Source organism: Dipodomys ordii, unplaced genomic scaffold (genome assembly GCF_000151885.1).
Source record: "Dipodomys ordii isolate 6190 unplaced genomic scaffold, Dord_2.0 Scaffold75, whole genome shotgun sequence".
Lineage (NCBI taxonomy): Eukaryota > Metazoa > Chordata > Mammalia > Rodentia > Heteromyidae > Dipodomys > Dipodomys ordii.
Genome location: NW_012267291.1, coordinates 4,417,913 through 4,434,240, shown reverse-complemented (window position 1 = coordinate 4,434,240; position 16,328 = coordinate 4,417,913). Strand labels below are relative to the sequence as shown.

Sequence of the window (16,328 nt, the reverse complement as noted above, 5' to 3'; positions counted from 1 at the left end):
AGAGACAGTGGTTCCTCAGCCCTCCACAAATGAGTTCCCAGATGCATGTGGCAACATTGAGGAGAACAGATGTGACTACCACTGACTCTCCAATCTTCTTTGAGCCAATGAATCCCATACGGGTCCTCGGGAATAGTGCCTCATCTACAGGCTTGGAGTGGATGTGAGATTCCACATTTCTAGCATATTTCTGGACACTGCTATTGACATGGTCGTCGAAAGCCCATTTTGAGTAGCAAACATTTCTAGTACATCATCTTCCTCTTCTCCTTTGTCCTCAAAAAGGCCTGAGGAGGCAGGAAAGGCTTAGGATGAATGCTACTGTGTGAGATTAATACACGAGGAAATGGAATTAAAGAGCTAACCAGAAAATGGAGTTAGAGAGAAAACTAGCAAAGCACCCCAGATCTTTCCCTCCATGGGGCTCCTGGAGTCCCCCAGGCTCAGAGGCTCCAAGCAAAATGGATTCCAGGCACATCAAGTTTTATCTGTGTAATTGGCCAAACAAAATATGTAATGACCCTAGGCTGGCTCACCGAATAGCAGTTGCATTTTCCATTGTGGCCCCAAATGTCCAGCTACCCACAGTCCTTTAGTGTCCGTCTACCTAGTTGAAGGTTCATTGCTACTTATCTTTGCAGTCCAGGATTGTTTTAGTTCTCACATCACCTACTGCACCCACTTCAGATACCTGCTTTCCTCCCGTAAGGTATGACCTTTCTCCTTGACCTTTTTTCCCAATTTTATATCCAACTTCTGTGGGAAACGCATCTCTCACCTCTCCCTGTTTTCTTTGGTCTTTGGAGAGCCATTATGGTGGAAGTCTCCTCACCTCCCCCCATCCTCACCCGAAACTTGACTAAAGTGTCTTGCCCATGGTAGCTGCAGAATAAATATTTCTTGAATAAATGCATAAACAGAGGAACCACAAAGGGTTGACTCAAACTAGCTTCATCCTCTTTGGCTAAAGACCCAGATGTAGAAAAAGTCACAAGGCACTAACTAGAAACAAGTTTCACAGTTTGAAGATCTGGGACAACAGCCCAAGAATGTGTCAGCAAGTCCAGTACATAAATAGACATTTTTGTTTTCATACAGATAGGCATCCATCATCCATGAACTGAACAGGAAACAGACAAGAAACATTGTTGGTGATGACCTTCAGAAAGTTCTTCATTTCCATGGAGTACTTCCGGGGTCAGGAGCCGCTCCCTGTCACTCTCACTCTGTACTCCAGCTCCATCAGACAAGAAGCTCTACTTGTTTGGTTCTGCTCTGGCATTCAGGTGGGGGAGTGACAAACCCTCGAGCATGGTGAATAAGCTACACTGACATTAATGAGTCATGTGTGGTGTGACATGGATGAAAAAATCCAAATGCCAAGAATTGCGTTGATGCTGTTGAAAGTTTTCCTGTTTGGAAATGTTTGAAACTCAGATGATTTCTCCAGACAGCAGGGAAGGGAGAGGGTGGGCCTTGGTGTACAATACTCAGACCCTCCAAGGGCGCCATAGTGTCGGGGATCCCTCCAGTCTCCCACTGACCTGAACTCAAAAGCATATGGGTCGCTCAACATAGTCCCCCGAGACCCTTACTCTGGACCTAGCCCCCACTGGAAAGTAGCTCGGCTTTCTTGAACACTAAATCTTCTTTCTCTCTGTTCAGCCTGCCAACAAGAGTACCAATTAGTGCCAATAATAACATACAAGCTAACAGACTTAGACCACAGTCGCCAAAACACTGAAGGCTCGTGACAGGGAGGCCTTAACCCATGTCATCATTTAGCACACCTACTGGGGACATGGCAAGAAATGCTCCTCTCCCTCCTTCACATCTGCCTTGCATGCTACAGACTCATCCTGGGATTTTAAACTGTCATTTATGGAAGTAGATTGGCGAAAATGATCCTGTCACTGTCGGATGTGCTGTTAAATGAGATCTTGGTTGAATTCTGGCTTATTTTTGAAAAATCAGCCTTTTTGAGTTTTAAAACTGTGCTTGGGTTAAGATTGTCCCGTCTCTAACACATTTAACAACCTGCCATTTGCTTTCATTAGTAAATACCGGCAAATGAAGTTTGAAGACAACTACAGAAACGTATGTGAACAAGCATCAAGCCATCTGTGAATTTTTTTCCCACAATTTTATTTAAATCATTTTGAGTAGAAGCTTTCAGATGAATTGAACTGCTATAAAAAAAAAAACCACAGGCAATCCTTTAACATTTAACCCAAGAAGATATTTCTGAAATTTAAGGGTTTTTCTAAATTTTGCACACACATAAAACGTTTTCAGGAGAGATGCTACACTAATAATATTTCTCCTTATTTTTTTTTGGCAGTACTGGAATTTAAATTCAGGGCCTCATACTTGTTCTGCTAGCCTACTACCATTGGAGCCATGCATCCAGCCTTGCTTTTTGCTAATTAGTTGGAAATGGAGCTTTGCAGACTTTTTGGCCTGAGCTGGTTTTGAACTGTAGTCTTCCCAGTCTCTGCTTCTTGAATAGCGAGGGTCACAGATGTGAGCCATTGGTTCCAGGCCATTTCTCCCTTTTTAAATAAAGAGTTCATGCAATATCTCCCTTGTTTGGTGTGGAAGAGATCATCGAACAGTTAATAAAGTTTATCTTTGTCTTTTATGGGAAAATGAATCCATGACTTCAAAGATGCTATGTGTGAATCTATGTCAGACTTCAAATAGGTGGGTTTGCTGAGGTGGCTGGTGAAGAGAACACCACATGGTATTTAGGCAGGAAGAGAAGTTTTATCTCCAAACTGCTGCCCTGCCACACATAGTAGAGATGAATATGGCCGAAAGGGGACGAACCACCCCAGACCATGTCTTATCTAGACCAGGGGCAGGGAGAAGGTGTGGCCAAGGTGAGGGAAGGTATGGCCAGCTGGCTGTGGATGTGGCCTCAGAGCCTGGGACCCTCCCATGGTCCGATGGGAGGCATGACCTGGGGTAGTCCAGGATGTGACCTCAGAGGAGGGGGAGGGGACTGCTTCCAGGTGTGCCAGTTACCTAGGTGACACAGGTACTGGGTGGAGACTTAACCAAGAGGAGGGGGGAGGTCATCTGCATAGGGCCTGCACTTCCAAGGTGGACTTTACAGAAAGAAAGAAGGAAAGAAAGAAGAGAGATAGAGGGAAGGAAGGGAAGGAGGGAAGGATGGAGGGAGATGGAAGGAAGGAAGGAGAGGGAGGGAGAGAAAGGAAAGAAAGAAAGAGAGAGAGAGGGAAGGAGGGAGGGAGGGAAGGAAGGAAGGAAGGAAGGGAAGGAGGGAGGGAGGGAGGGAGATGGAAGGAAGGAAGGAGAGGGGGAGAGAGAAAGGAAAAAAGAGAAAGGGAGGGAAGGAAGAAGGGAAGGAGGGAGGGAGATGGAAGGAAAGAAGGAGAGGGAAAGAGAGAAAGGAAAGAAAGAAAGAGAGAGGGAGGGAGGGAGGGAGGGAGGAAATATTATAACAATAGGCTATAGTAACTAAAGCATTCACACCAAGTCACTCCATTGAGCAATGGCAGCCGCATTTGAGCATCTTGAGCAGGGCTCATGGGGTGGAAGAGAAATGATCTTTATGACTGACACTGATACAAAGAACTGAGAGTCTGCTTATGAGTTAGCTGTCCCATGGATGGGTTCATTTCCTGTGGCAAGAGGTAGGATTAGAAATTTAGGTTGGGAAAGGGGATGTTTACAAAGTTGGATCTTCCACCAAGAATCAGCAAGATGTTTTCAAGAGCCCTTTCTCAATGCATCCCATTGTCATTGTGATGGTTCTCATTTGTTAAATAACTATTCATAAGAATAAACTTGCCATTCATCCACTGTTTACAAGAGTTACAACATGATGCCATCTGATTAACGAAATAAGAGAGCAGGAGAGCAAGAGAACAAGAGAGAGAGAGAAAGAGAGAGAGAAAGAGAAAGACTCATTATCCACCCTGATCACCCATATTCTGTCTGCCTTTCCTTCCTTGCCTCTGCTGCCAGGGGCAAACAAAATCACTTAAGTCAAGTGCACAGTTTTAAATGTATAATATGAAAATGTGTTTTTGAGAAACTCCTTGGAACCCTCAGCCATTGTTAAAATACACTCACTTTGACAGATGCTTTGGCACTTTTTTTTTATGAGGCTTTTCAACGCGTTACCTTAACGGGTGCACGAGATTTAGTTTGCTCGGCAGATGAAAACAGACAAAAAGGGTCTCTCGGCACGAGTTACTCTTCTGTAAAGGTTATAGTAAACATGTCAATGCCTAATTAAGCAGAAAATTTTATCTGTATTGTGGGGGAGGCGGGTGCTGTCTCTGACTTTTCTCCTGGGGAATCCCATTTAGAAGGACAAAAGTAGATTGTGAGGTAGAGCTGGTCTGGAAAGCTGAGTGTCTAAATGTCAACTGAAAAACAAAAATCATATAAAGAGCACTTCTTTTCTCCTTGGAAAACGGCTACATTGGCTAGGTGGATTGCTTGCACATGTACATGCATGCATTTGTGCAGGCGCGTCTGTTCCTGAGCACACACCACACAAAACGTGAATGGCGCTCCACCTCCTACTCACTATCAAGCAGGGTGCTGGGCAGGAAAAACACCAACATGAAAAAAAAAATCCAGCATTGCCTGTAACTGATTTCCATGATGGAAAAAGTTCTTTTCATTACCTCTAGATTTCTCCACTGGGCGTGTGTGTGTGTGTGTGTGTGTGTGTGTGTGTGTGTGTGTGTGTGTGTGCGCCAGAACTCACACTTTTCTCAGTTTGCTGTGACCGCACTAACCTTAGTGTGGTGATAATATGTCACACCCTTTTCTTCACACCCAGAGTAACCCTATTTGATTGATAATTGCCTAACGCTGTCCTCAAAAGTGACCCTATTTGGTGAAGTGTGATAGCACATACTTGTAATTCCAGCACTCAGGAGGTGAAGACAGGAGGATCTCAAGTTCAAAGCCAACTTGACCACAATGACAACATCAGAAAAGTAACCCTATTTGATTGATGGAATCTGTCTGATTTTTAAAATATCTTCGTTGGCCCGGTGACAAGCCATTTCATTCGTTTTAAAGCATAAAACTTTGTCCTTGAACTCAATGATCTAAGCAGATCGGTGAGCCCAGAAATTAGCCCAGGTAAGAGGAAAGGCGAGGAGGATGGCAAGGATGGTCTAACCTGCTGTCTTTTTATTTTAACGAGTTTTCTTACACATAGCTGCCCCTCATGAATGGTTACCTGACTCATCTGAGTCTTTGTTTCTCCACACCAATTTAAAGACTGGCAATAACAATTTAATGAACAATCCATTTGTCTACTCGCTGGGAAAACAAAAACAACTCTCCAATAACTAGAGAAAAACCAACAGAAGCCTAAAACCTATGGATGCACTGATTTTTTTTTTCCATTTCACCTGGCTTTATGATTTCATGCCTGTGGGCTCCTTTCCCCGGCATTCTACAACTTTTCTTCCTGAGGTCATGATTATCTGTTTAGGCACATTTGGATCAAATTCCACTGCTTACCCTTTAACCTGTGGGCCTTGGCAAAGTTTCTGTGCTCTTTAAGGTAGTAACAGGAACTGAGTCCTGGGGTAGGAGATTTGGATTTTCTCATCCAACAGACCTAAGTTCATGTCATGATGCTGCAATCCTGCCTATAAGATCCTGTATTAATTTTTCAACGTTACAGCTCCAGTTTTTGCCATATAGGAAGTGAAAATAATAGTAACAATAATCAGTAATAATCTACTTTGTGGGGCTATCAGAAGACATGAATGAATGCATTTTCAGGTGTTAGTGTGGGTTCCAGGAGATGGCAAATTTCCCCAATTAATATTTCTCATCACTATCTGCCTCTGGTGTTTGTGACCATAGCTGCCTTATTCCTAACAACCCCCTTTGCCCTCAAAGTCCTTCCACCCAGACCTGTAGTCCAGGAGGATGGAATTAACCGCGCTTGCTCTTACATGTTGTCCAAATAGCTGTCCTTACATGTTGTCCAAATAGCTGCCAGCTACCAAAAGGGAGAGAGAAACTAAGGAGAAATGCTGTATTAAGATCATGCAAGCCTTGCAAATCTTGAGCTGAATCTCTTTTTCTTAGATACATCATTGGTTGCATTGTATCCACTTGGTTCTGAAAGGCCAGGTGAAGAAAATGAACCCCTGGACACAAATAGCCACTTTGCCCACCCCCACCCCAGCCCCCATTGATGGATATTTGCCCATTAATTCCCTTTGCAGCTGGCTCTCTCATGTCTTCATTTTCCCTATGCAATTACTGGTCCTAAATCCTTGCAGCGAAGGGAAAGCAGGCATCCCAATAGCATTTTGCATCTACAAATCAAACATATAATTGGCATCTCAGGACGGGTACCCACAAATCACAGTGCATTTGAAATTACACGAACAAGATCGACAGTCATTTTCAGGCTTGTCTGGAAAGGTCTTCATAAACCTGTTTGAGAATAATAGAACAGTCCCCAAATCTCCCATTCTAACACCATTTGCCATTACTTTAAAAAAGCATTATATTCGCTGAGCTGACGTAATTTTTCAGCTATCAATGGAAGATTTTATTTGCATACTCCACGATCTCTCCTTCTGCTGTATGTCTCTCTGTGAATAAAAATGTTATAAGGAAAAGACATTGCCTATCAAAAACATATTGGCTGGGTATCCAGAAGTCCGAGTGCTCAAACTCTGACTTACTTAGATAAGCCTATGTCAATATAGCCGAATATTTTGGTCAACTTTGTCATTGAATCGCCAATGATCAAATTTCAGGGTTGTTTTTTTTTGGTAAGCCAACTTCCTTCCCTGAAAGGACTTGAATGGGATTTGCATTTCAATCCAGAGTTCCACAGTCATGTGCATGGATTTTGCCAGTCCCAATATAGTGATCTTAGAACAACAGTCCTTAAACATAAAATTGTTAACTGGAGGTACTAGGCATTTGTAGAAAATGGTGAATCTTGCACATTTAAGAAGAAAAAGGCAGAAGCCGGCACAGAAGACATCATTTGACTTTCCCCTCCCCAGGCTGCCCTGCCCCCCCCCCCCCCCCCCCCCCCCCCCCCGCACCATCTCTCTTGCTTGCACTTCACGCACGTCCAGATCAACTAACTGACTGTGTAGTTCAGCCCAGAATGCACTTGGTCTGGGTGGGGAAATGGGACGGGGATCTTGTAACTGGTTATGTTTATGTCATCCTCTATCTCCTTCTCTCTCAGGCTATGTCCAGGAGGAGCAGCTGAAGGAAGAGGAGGACATCAAAGAGGAAGAGGAGGAGGAGGAGGACAGTGGTTCCGTGGCTCAGCTTCAGGAGAGCAATGACACAGGGACCGATGAGGAGCTAGAAACAGGCCCAGAGCAGAAAGGCTACTTCAGCTGCCAGAACTCTCCAGAAAGTCACTTGTCCAATCAGGACGCGGAGAACGAGTCTTTGCTGAGTGATGCCAGCGACCAAGTGTCAGATATCAAGAGCATCCGCGGCCGAGATGCCACTCACAAGAAAGCAAGCGCACACCCCAAGCCTCCGAGCGAAGGCCACAACTGTATGGACAAAATGACCGCTGTCTACGCCAACATCTTGTCCGATTCCTACTGGTCAGGCCTGGGCCTCGGCTTCAAGGTGTCCAACAGTGAGCGGCGGAATTGTGAAACTCGGAATGGCAACGGCAAGAGCGATTTTGATTGGCACCAAGACGCCCTGTCCAAAAGCCTCCAGCAGAACTTGCCTTCCCGCTCCGTGTCCAAGCCCAGCCTGTTCAGCTCGGTGCAGCTGTACCGACAGAGCAGCAAGGTGTGCGGCACGGTGTTCACTGGAGCCAGCCGCTTCCGCTGTCGGCAGTGCAGCGCGGCCTACGACACCCTGGTCGAGCTGACTGTGCACATGAACGAAACGGGCCACTACCAAGATGACAACCGCAAAAAGGACAAGCTGAGACCCACAAGCTACTCAAAACCCCGGAAAAGGGCCTTCCAGGATATGGACAAAGAGGATGCTCAAAAAGTGCTGAAATGTATGTTTTGTGGGGACTCCTTCGATTCCTTACAAGACTTGAGCGTCCACATGATCAAAACAAAACATTACCAAAAAGTGCCTTTGAAGGAGCCAGTACCAACCATTTCCTCCAAAATGGTCGCCCCGGCGAAGAAACGCGTCTTTGATGTCAATCGGCCTTGCTCTCCAGATTCAACCACGGGATCGTTCGCAGACTCCTTTTCTTCCCAGAAGAGTGTCAACCTGCCACTGTCCTCCAACAACCGGTACGGTTACCAGAACGGGGCCAGCTACACCTGGCAGTTCGAGGCCTGCAAGTCCCAGATCTTGAAGTGCATGGAGTGCGGGAGCTCCCATGACACGCTGCAGCAGCTCACCACGCACATGATGGTCACCGGCCACTTCCTCAAAGTCACAAGCTCGGCCTCCAAGAAAGGCAAGCAGCTGGTGCTAGACCCCCTGGCGGTGGAGAAGATGCAGTCGTTGTCCGAGACTCCAAGCAGTGAGTCTCTGGCTCCCAAGCCATCGAGTAACTCGATGATGGACTGCACTGCCTCTACGACTGAGTTAAAGAAGGAAAGCAAAAAGGAGAAATCGGAGGAGAGCCCCAAGGAGGAGAAAGTTGTGAAAAGCGAGGTCTACGAAGATCCACTACAGAAACCCTTAGACCCCACCATAAAATACCAGTACCTAAGAGAAGAGGATTTGGAGGACGGCTCAAAGGGCGGAGGGGACATTTTGAAGTCACTGGAAAACACAGTAACCACAGCCATCAACAAAGCGCAAAACGGAGCTCCCAGCTGGAGCGCCTACCCAAGCATCCACGCTGCCTACCAGCTGTCGGAGGGCACCAAGCCACCTCTGTCCATGGGACCCCAGCTACTGCAGATTCGCCCTAACCTGGCCCACAAGTTAAGGCCAATCGCACCCAAGTGGAAAGTCATGCCGCTGGTGTCCGTGCCCACCAACCTGGCCCCGTACACCCAGGTGAAGAAGGAGGTGGAGGAGAAGGAGGAAGTCAGGAAGGAGGGTGGGAAGGGGAGTCCTGGAGAGGAGGCCTCCTCTTTCAGCCACACCGAGGGTGACTCCTTCACCAAAAGCGAACCCCCTTCAGAAGCCAGGAAGGCAGAGCCGTGTCCCCCGAAGGAGGAGGACAAGCCGATGAAGGAGAGCGGGGAGAAAGAGAAAGGCCAGCCCTTGGAGCCGGTGTCCTCCATGTCTTCCCTCAGCAACGGGTGTGTTCTCGCCACTCACACGCCGGCCCTGCCCTGTATCAACCCGCTCAGCGCCCTGCAGTCCGTCTTGAATAACCACCTGGGCAAAGCCACAGAGCCCTTGCGCTCTCCTTCCTGCTCCAGCCCAAGCTCAAGCACAATGTCCATGTTTCACAAGTCAAATCTCGGCGTCATGGACAAGCCGGTCTTGAGTCCTGCCCCGACGAGACCCGCCAGTGTGTCCCGGCGCTACGTGTTTGAGAATAACGATCAACCCATCGACCTGACCAAGTCCAAAAGCAAGAAAGCCGAGTCCTCGCAAGCACAGTCCTGCACCTCCCCGCCTCAGAAGCACGCTCTGTGCGACATCGCTGACATGGTCAAGGTGCTTCCCAAAGCCACCACCCCCAAGCCCGCCGCCTCCTCCAGGGTCCCGCCCGTGAAGCTGGAGATGGATGTCAGGCGCTTTGAAGACGTCTCCAGCGACGTCTCCACGCTACACAAGAGAAAAGGCCGGCAGTCTAACTGGAATCCTCAGCACTTGCTGATCTTGCAAGCTCAGTTCGCCTCCAGCCTCTTCCAGACATCCGAAGGTAAATACCTGCTCTCCGACCTGGGCCCTCAGGAGCGGATGCAGATCTCCAAGTTTACAGGGCTTTCCATGACCACCATCAGCCACTGGTTGGCCAACGTCAAGTACCAGCTAAGGAAAACAGGAGGGACGAAGTTTCTGAAAAACATGGATAAAGGACACCCCATCTTTTACTGCAGTGACTGTGCCTCCCAGTTCAGAACCCCTTCCACCTACATTACCCACTTAGAGTCTCACCTGGGTTTCCAAATGAAGGACATGACCCGGATGGCCGCGGACCAGCAAAGCAAGGTAGAGCAAGAGATTTCCCGGGTGTCGTCGGCTCAGAGGTCTCCGGAAACAATAGCTGGCGAAGAGGACACAGACTCTAAATTCAAGTGTAAGTTGTGCTGTCGGACATTTGTGAGCAAACACGCTGTCAAACTCCACCTAAGCAAAACGCACAGCAAGTCACCCGAGCACCATTCACAGTTTGTAACAGACGTGGATGAAGAATAGCTCTGCAGGTATGGGTTTGCTCCCAGGCCATGGTGACCGTGGCCTTGTGAGGCACTTGTGAAAGGGAGATGGGTCCCGCCTGCTTAGAAGCAGCCTGTGTCACGCAAGGCCAAGCAAGACGGTAGTTTGCTGTAGTTGTAGTCAACTTATTTTTATGAAAGACAGAAAAGAATCTGTTTAAGGAAGTCCTACCCATTCTCCCTCTCCTGTCCTTCAGTCTAAAGTGGGTAAGGTGGGGTGGAATAAAACACAATTAGAGAGATGCAGTTCACGGGTGACTGAGGCCTCGAGGTCTCCATGATACATGATATCCCCTTAGCGACCCAAGGCCCAATCTCCAGGGCCCAGCCCAGGCGACCCCTCATTTAAATGACTAATAGCACCTTCTCCTCCCACCTCGTTCACCTCCCGCCTCCCGCCTTCCTGCAGCAATGCTAATGACTTCCAGGGTGGGAAAGGTGAGCAGCTGGAAGGAGACAAGACTGCTAGGGGCCCCTTCACCATACAGAGATTTCTTAATCAGTTCTGAATAGCTCACCGTTGTCTTTATTATTGTTACTTATAATTAATGCTTTCTGCAGCTTATTCTTAGCAATTGCTACCTTCCACCTCCTTCTCTGTGTTTATTTCCTACATTGATTTTACAACGACAGAGCAGGTTCCCTAAAGGAGATGGCAGGAAATATTCCCTGAAGAACACTGAGATGGGGGGTGGGGGAGAGAGAGAGAGAAAGAGAGAGAGAGAACTTATTTTCTCCTCTCACCTTTTGGGTTTCAAGAGGAGAGATCAGTTTCAGGGTCCATCTTGCAAAGAGAAATATGACACATCCTTGAGATTTTATTGGACCTCGAGAGACAAATGGCTCTGCATGGGGTCCCGCCACTTGCAAGATCATGTGCGTGTTGTGCTTTATAGAAGACCATACCTTGTAGAGCCAATGTTGTCCAAACTTCCTGCATCACTCCGGGAGAGATGAGAAAGGAAGTCAAATGCCTGGGCAGATGTATGACACCAGTTGTTTTTAAATGTGCGACCTCTTCCAAATCCCTTTTTGTCTTTTCCCTACCTCCTTTCCTTTGCCCTCCAGAATGACACCCCCACAGGCTAGGGACCCTAACACGTGCTCAGGTTGCCCTATTCTTAGAGCCATACCCCACCTGGAGAACTCAACTCGAACTCAAGCTTCTGGGCTCACCCAGTCCCGTTGATGCCATCTGCAAAACCCCAGAATCCCTCTTAGTTTACTCACTCGCCCTAGATACCGACACAGAGTAGGAGTTTCCCCTGGAAGCCACTCTCTGTGGTAGGAGGATTTGTTTTTCAACAGGAGACTGTCAGGTTGGGCCACCCAGGTTTGGACAGTAAGTGAGTCTCAGGTAGAGAGAAGTATTTTGTACAGCTTTGGTCTCACCGCACATAGGGAAAGAGGTGTCATGAGTGGGAGCCAGGGCAAAAGTGGAGTGAAAAGTTCAGCTGCCTGGTTGATCAGGCCTCCTTCCCTCCCTCAGTGAGAAGATCCTAAGCTTGTGGTTTATGGGGGCCCCCACGGGAAGACATCTTTATTGTGTGCATGTTTTCACCATGAGAATTTTCCCAGCATGTGTTCTGCTCACCTTTATTGAATGAAAAGCCAGCGTGCACCTGTGGAATTCGCGCGTGAGCTTGGGGTTCTGCAACACCCTATTTATTTGCTATATCACATTTTTCAATTTTATGTAACTTGCTATTATGCTCTTCTGGTCTTTTTAAAAAAAAAGAAAAAGAAAAAGAAAAAAAGGTGGACATATACAAAATACCTAGAGAAGAATGTTTCAAACCCTAGGACGTGGGTGGGGAGGGCAACCAGGGCAAAGAGAACAAACAGGTGATGTTCATTTTGTGCAATAATAAAGACCAATTTTCCACCTGTTAGGTTTGTTAATCATTTTTTAACTGCGATATGTAAATAGGGAGAAGGGAGAAGAAGGAAGCTTGCAGCCTTCCTCGGCGCTCTATCTGCTCTAGGCAAGGGAAGGTAAACCAATAATTTGGAAAAGCATGCATAGAAGCTGTTAATACGTAGTTGAGGTATTTTCACATCGCTCTGCATCTATACATTACAAATATTTCTGATTTTGTTCTTTCCAAGTACCATATTTCAGTGTTATCATTATTAAAAAAAAAACTCCACCCTGATGTGATTATTGTTATGCAGTGATTCTGACAGGAATGCAGAAGAGCAGGTTTGAGTGCTGGAGACACCTTCCAAGCCAAGGTGTGTACATATGTCAAGTGTGTGGAAAAGACTGTGTATGTGCCAGGTGTGTTTGCATTCCTAGGAAAGGGATTCCAGTCCACTTGCATGGTTCCCCTTCTACGCAAAAGTGGCCTCCTGAACTTTTGTTCACCTAGGGAAGAATGCATCCATCCTTGGGGTCCCCTACTAGAACAATATTTATGCAAGGTTTATGCAGATTAGAATTATGCATATTAAGTTTTTAAATGGTTACGAAATGATACCACTGTTATCCGGAACTCTAATCATACTCGGTATGCATGATAGCACAAATTGTACCAAATGACAAGAGGTTTGAAGAAGTATGTCAAGAGATAATGAAAATTTGGGAGCTCTGCCATATCTATGTTTTTCAAGAGACGTAAATTTTGACCTAAATCTTCTTCTCTTTTTTGGACATCCCTAAATCCTGCAACAGATTTTCATTTAAAAAATCCATTAGAAAATATTAAACATGCTTCCCTCTTTTAGGACATCAGTAATCCAAAACAATTTCAACACATATTTGTATATAACTTTAAGAGCCACAGCTCTTGAATAATAGAAATTAAACAGAGTAAATCATTGAGACTAAAATGCACAAGGACTTGAAATTACAGTCATTACCATGTAATGCAGTGTACAAGTTTAACAGCTCACCTAACCTAGAAATTATTGGCAGAAATGGATTCGAATCCCAAGAGCTGCCTTTGCTATACAAAATTTGATGAAAATAAATGACCAGAAAGACACACATGCAAGGTTGTGAGATAAAATACAGGATGGAGCTGTGTATCGGTGGCTACTCAGGAGGCTGAGATCTGAGGATCATGGTTCAAAGCCAGTCTAGGCAGAAAAGTCTTGTGAGACTCTTATCTCCAATAAACTACTCAAAAACTGAAGTGGTGCTGTGGCTCAAAGCAGTAAAGCACTAGCCTTGAGCAAAAGAGCTCAGGGACAGTGCCCAGCCCCTGAGTTCAATCCTTACAACAGACAAAAAAAAAAATACAGGGTGGATGTCCAGTTAAATTTGCATTAAGGATAAACAACAAATATATTTTTAGGCATAAGTGTGTCCCAAATACCACCTGGTCCATTTTTATATTTATAAAGTATTTGTCTTTTTCAGGTTCAATTTGACTGGCCATCATGTATTTTTATTTGTCAAGTCTGATAACCTTAACTCAATAGACGAAGTTTAGGAGGAGCTAAACAGGAAGAGTTCATTAATATCTGTAATAAGCATCAGCTATTTCTTCATCCACTAAATAACCCTTCCTCCTTTTCTTCCTTCCTTCCTCTTTTTCCTCCCTCCCTTTCTCCTTTCCTTCTTTCTCTTCCATCCTTCCCTTCTTCTCTTCTTTACTTCCCTCCCTCCCTTCCTTTGTCAGCCTGCCTTCCTTTTCTTTTTCCCTCTCTCTTTTCCTTCCTTCCTTCTCATACTACATTCCTTTCATTCTGTAACAAATATTAGTTGGGCCTTTCCAGGCACCAGGTTCTATTAGCAGCAGAAACATAGCAGTGAACCAGAAATTGTGCCAATTATAACAGCAAATTTCCAGGCCTTGTGGTGAGCAATTTGCAAACGTGATTTTACTTTATTCTTACAAACAGCGCCATACAGTCGAAGCTATCGAGCCGTGTCACAAACATAAACTGGGGGCACAGACATTGTGCGTGAATTTCCCACAGCCCCTGGTCTTGGATTCCCTCTCCCTTAGGGACACTTAGTAAGAACGCCATTGCCCTATGGGGATAAATGTGCCTTGGTAGCCAGTAACAGACACCCAGATGGACAATCCGAGGGTAGATGCTGAATGCAGCCCACAGAAGGGACCTCCGCCCTGTCCTGGTGAAGTCAAGATGGGGAGAGGTGATTTCAGGGGAGCCGTCCCACCTGGCCTCATCCACACTCAGTCGTATCTTGCTAAATGCATGGAATTGCGCTCCTTGAAGCCTGGCACATAATAGACTTGTCAGAAAAAGTAAGGACTAGACGATGTCTGGATAGGTCTTTCACTGTGTTCTACCGCCTCACCCCAAAGGTATACAATTTGCCAGCATCTCAGGCTGAACTGATGGATACCCTAGGTAGATGCCCCCTTGAAAATCTCAACCTGCTGTAAAACTCCAATTCACTGACTTCTTCCAGGGAAGATTACATTCAGCATCTGAATCTTAAAGACTGACCACCGGAAACTCAAAAGGGTCCGTGACAACCCAAACCCCCACAGGAAGCACTATGTAGGATTTGCACCCAGAAATGTCCACTGCTCAGCCCCAGTCTGCTCCCACTTGTGAGAGGCTTCTAGGGGCTGCCCGGGGCCAGTCGTACTCCACAGTCCAAAGAAAAGGCTGTAAACGGTGGACGAGTCCAGAGAAGAGTGAGGGCTCCCCCTGGGCCTCTTGGAGACTAGCTGTAAATCAAACCGTCCTGCACGGCCTAATGGCAGGGCTGCCTTCCAAGGAAAGCATCCTCACCCCGTTGCATCATTGCAGAAACGTCACAGAGTCTGCACACTAAGACGGCTGTGAGGTCACTGGCTGATACCACCTCGATGCTCAGAGTCAACGTGGGCTGAGAGTGAGCCGCGTGTGCCTGCCCGAGCTCCGGCTCAGAGGCCTGGAGTGGACTGGAGAGCGAGGCAGGGCCTCCCTGTGGCGTTATTCTTTTGTGTGGTCAGGTGATACCATGCTTCTTGCACTGTGTGTGTCCAAAGCCCAGTGTAAAGCTCTTGGGAATACATTTTGGGAAAACAAGGTCAAGATCAAAGCTTCGGCATCTCCTGAAGCCAAACGTAGCATCTTTCCTGACATCTGCCTTTTCTCAGAGTGACAGGACGTAATACCCACAGTGGGACTCCTCTCAGAACCCGTCACCCCTCCCCTCTCGCTGGGACCCTGGGACACCCAGCCCTGATGTGTATAATTTGGTACTTTCATGCAGAGTAACATTATTTTTCATTTACTCCAAAATACCATCAGTATCATCTTCTCATTTAACCAGATACAATTCTTTTCCCACCCACCCCCCTCCCTAAATTGAAACTCCATGAGCGACAGGGAGTGCAATGTTTTAATTAGCTCATATTTTTTATATGGATTTATGTCTTTAAAATACATTTGTGTAATTCTTCAGCTAAATTAAAAACGTCTCTCTGCGAAAGCGAGGAGGGGGAAAATAAAGAGCTAAATTGTGTCATTAGCTTTAGGTAGATACAGACGGAGAGAGGAATGCAGCGGCAGACACACAATCTCAACCGCTCTCCTGGGCTGGTTTTGAACTTGCCCAGCTTTATAGGGAAAAGGTTTTCCCTATAAAGGCTTAAAAAAAAAAAGCTTGGGGAAGACTTTTTTTAAAGCCCCCAGTAAGTAAACAAGCAGTTACCTTCAGTGAGCTAATTTGAAACCAAACCTGCCACCATTCAAAAACAGAAAAATAGAAGCCATAATGATAAACAATTCTCCCCTGCATTTCTCTTTGTCTTTTTTTTTAACTCTCAAGTTTAAAGCTTTCCACGATGCGGTGTTTTTTTTTTCTTTCCCCATACTTTATAGGAGACAAGTGACATTCGGTGGTAAATGGAAGAAAAAGCCATGCAGAACTGAAATCTCTCTAATGCAATGACACTAAGTTGCCCTCTATTGTTGAAAATGAGCAGGAGCCTCGTGATTGTTCATCAAACGGCTCCTAATGCAGTTAAGGCATTCAGCTATAATTTCTCCTTGCATTTATAATTACTGTCATAGACTGCACACCTCGGTGAGCAG

At 46.1% G+C, this 16,328-nt stretch overlaps 1 protein-coding gene across 1 annotated transcript in view; it reads left to right on the top strand.

Annotated features, from left to right (window-relative positions):
* Window positions 1–12,077, top strand: part of Tshz2 (teashirt zinc finger homeobox 2) — a 231,470-nt gene extending 219,393 nt beyond the window's left edge. The window contains exons 2-3 of the mRNA XM_013024281.1: window positions 7,226–10,310; window positions 11,812–12,077. Coding sequence (XP_012879735.1) covers window positions 7,226–10,302 — 3,077 coding nt within the window. The 3' untranslated portion in view covers window positions 10,303–10,310; window positions 11,812–12,077. The remainder of the gene's footprint in view (window positions 1–7,225; window positions 10,311–11,811) is intronic.
* The last annotated feature ends 4,251 nt before the right edge of the window (window positions 12,078–16,328 follow it).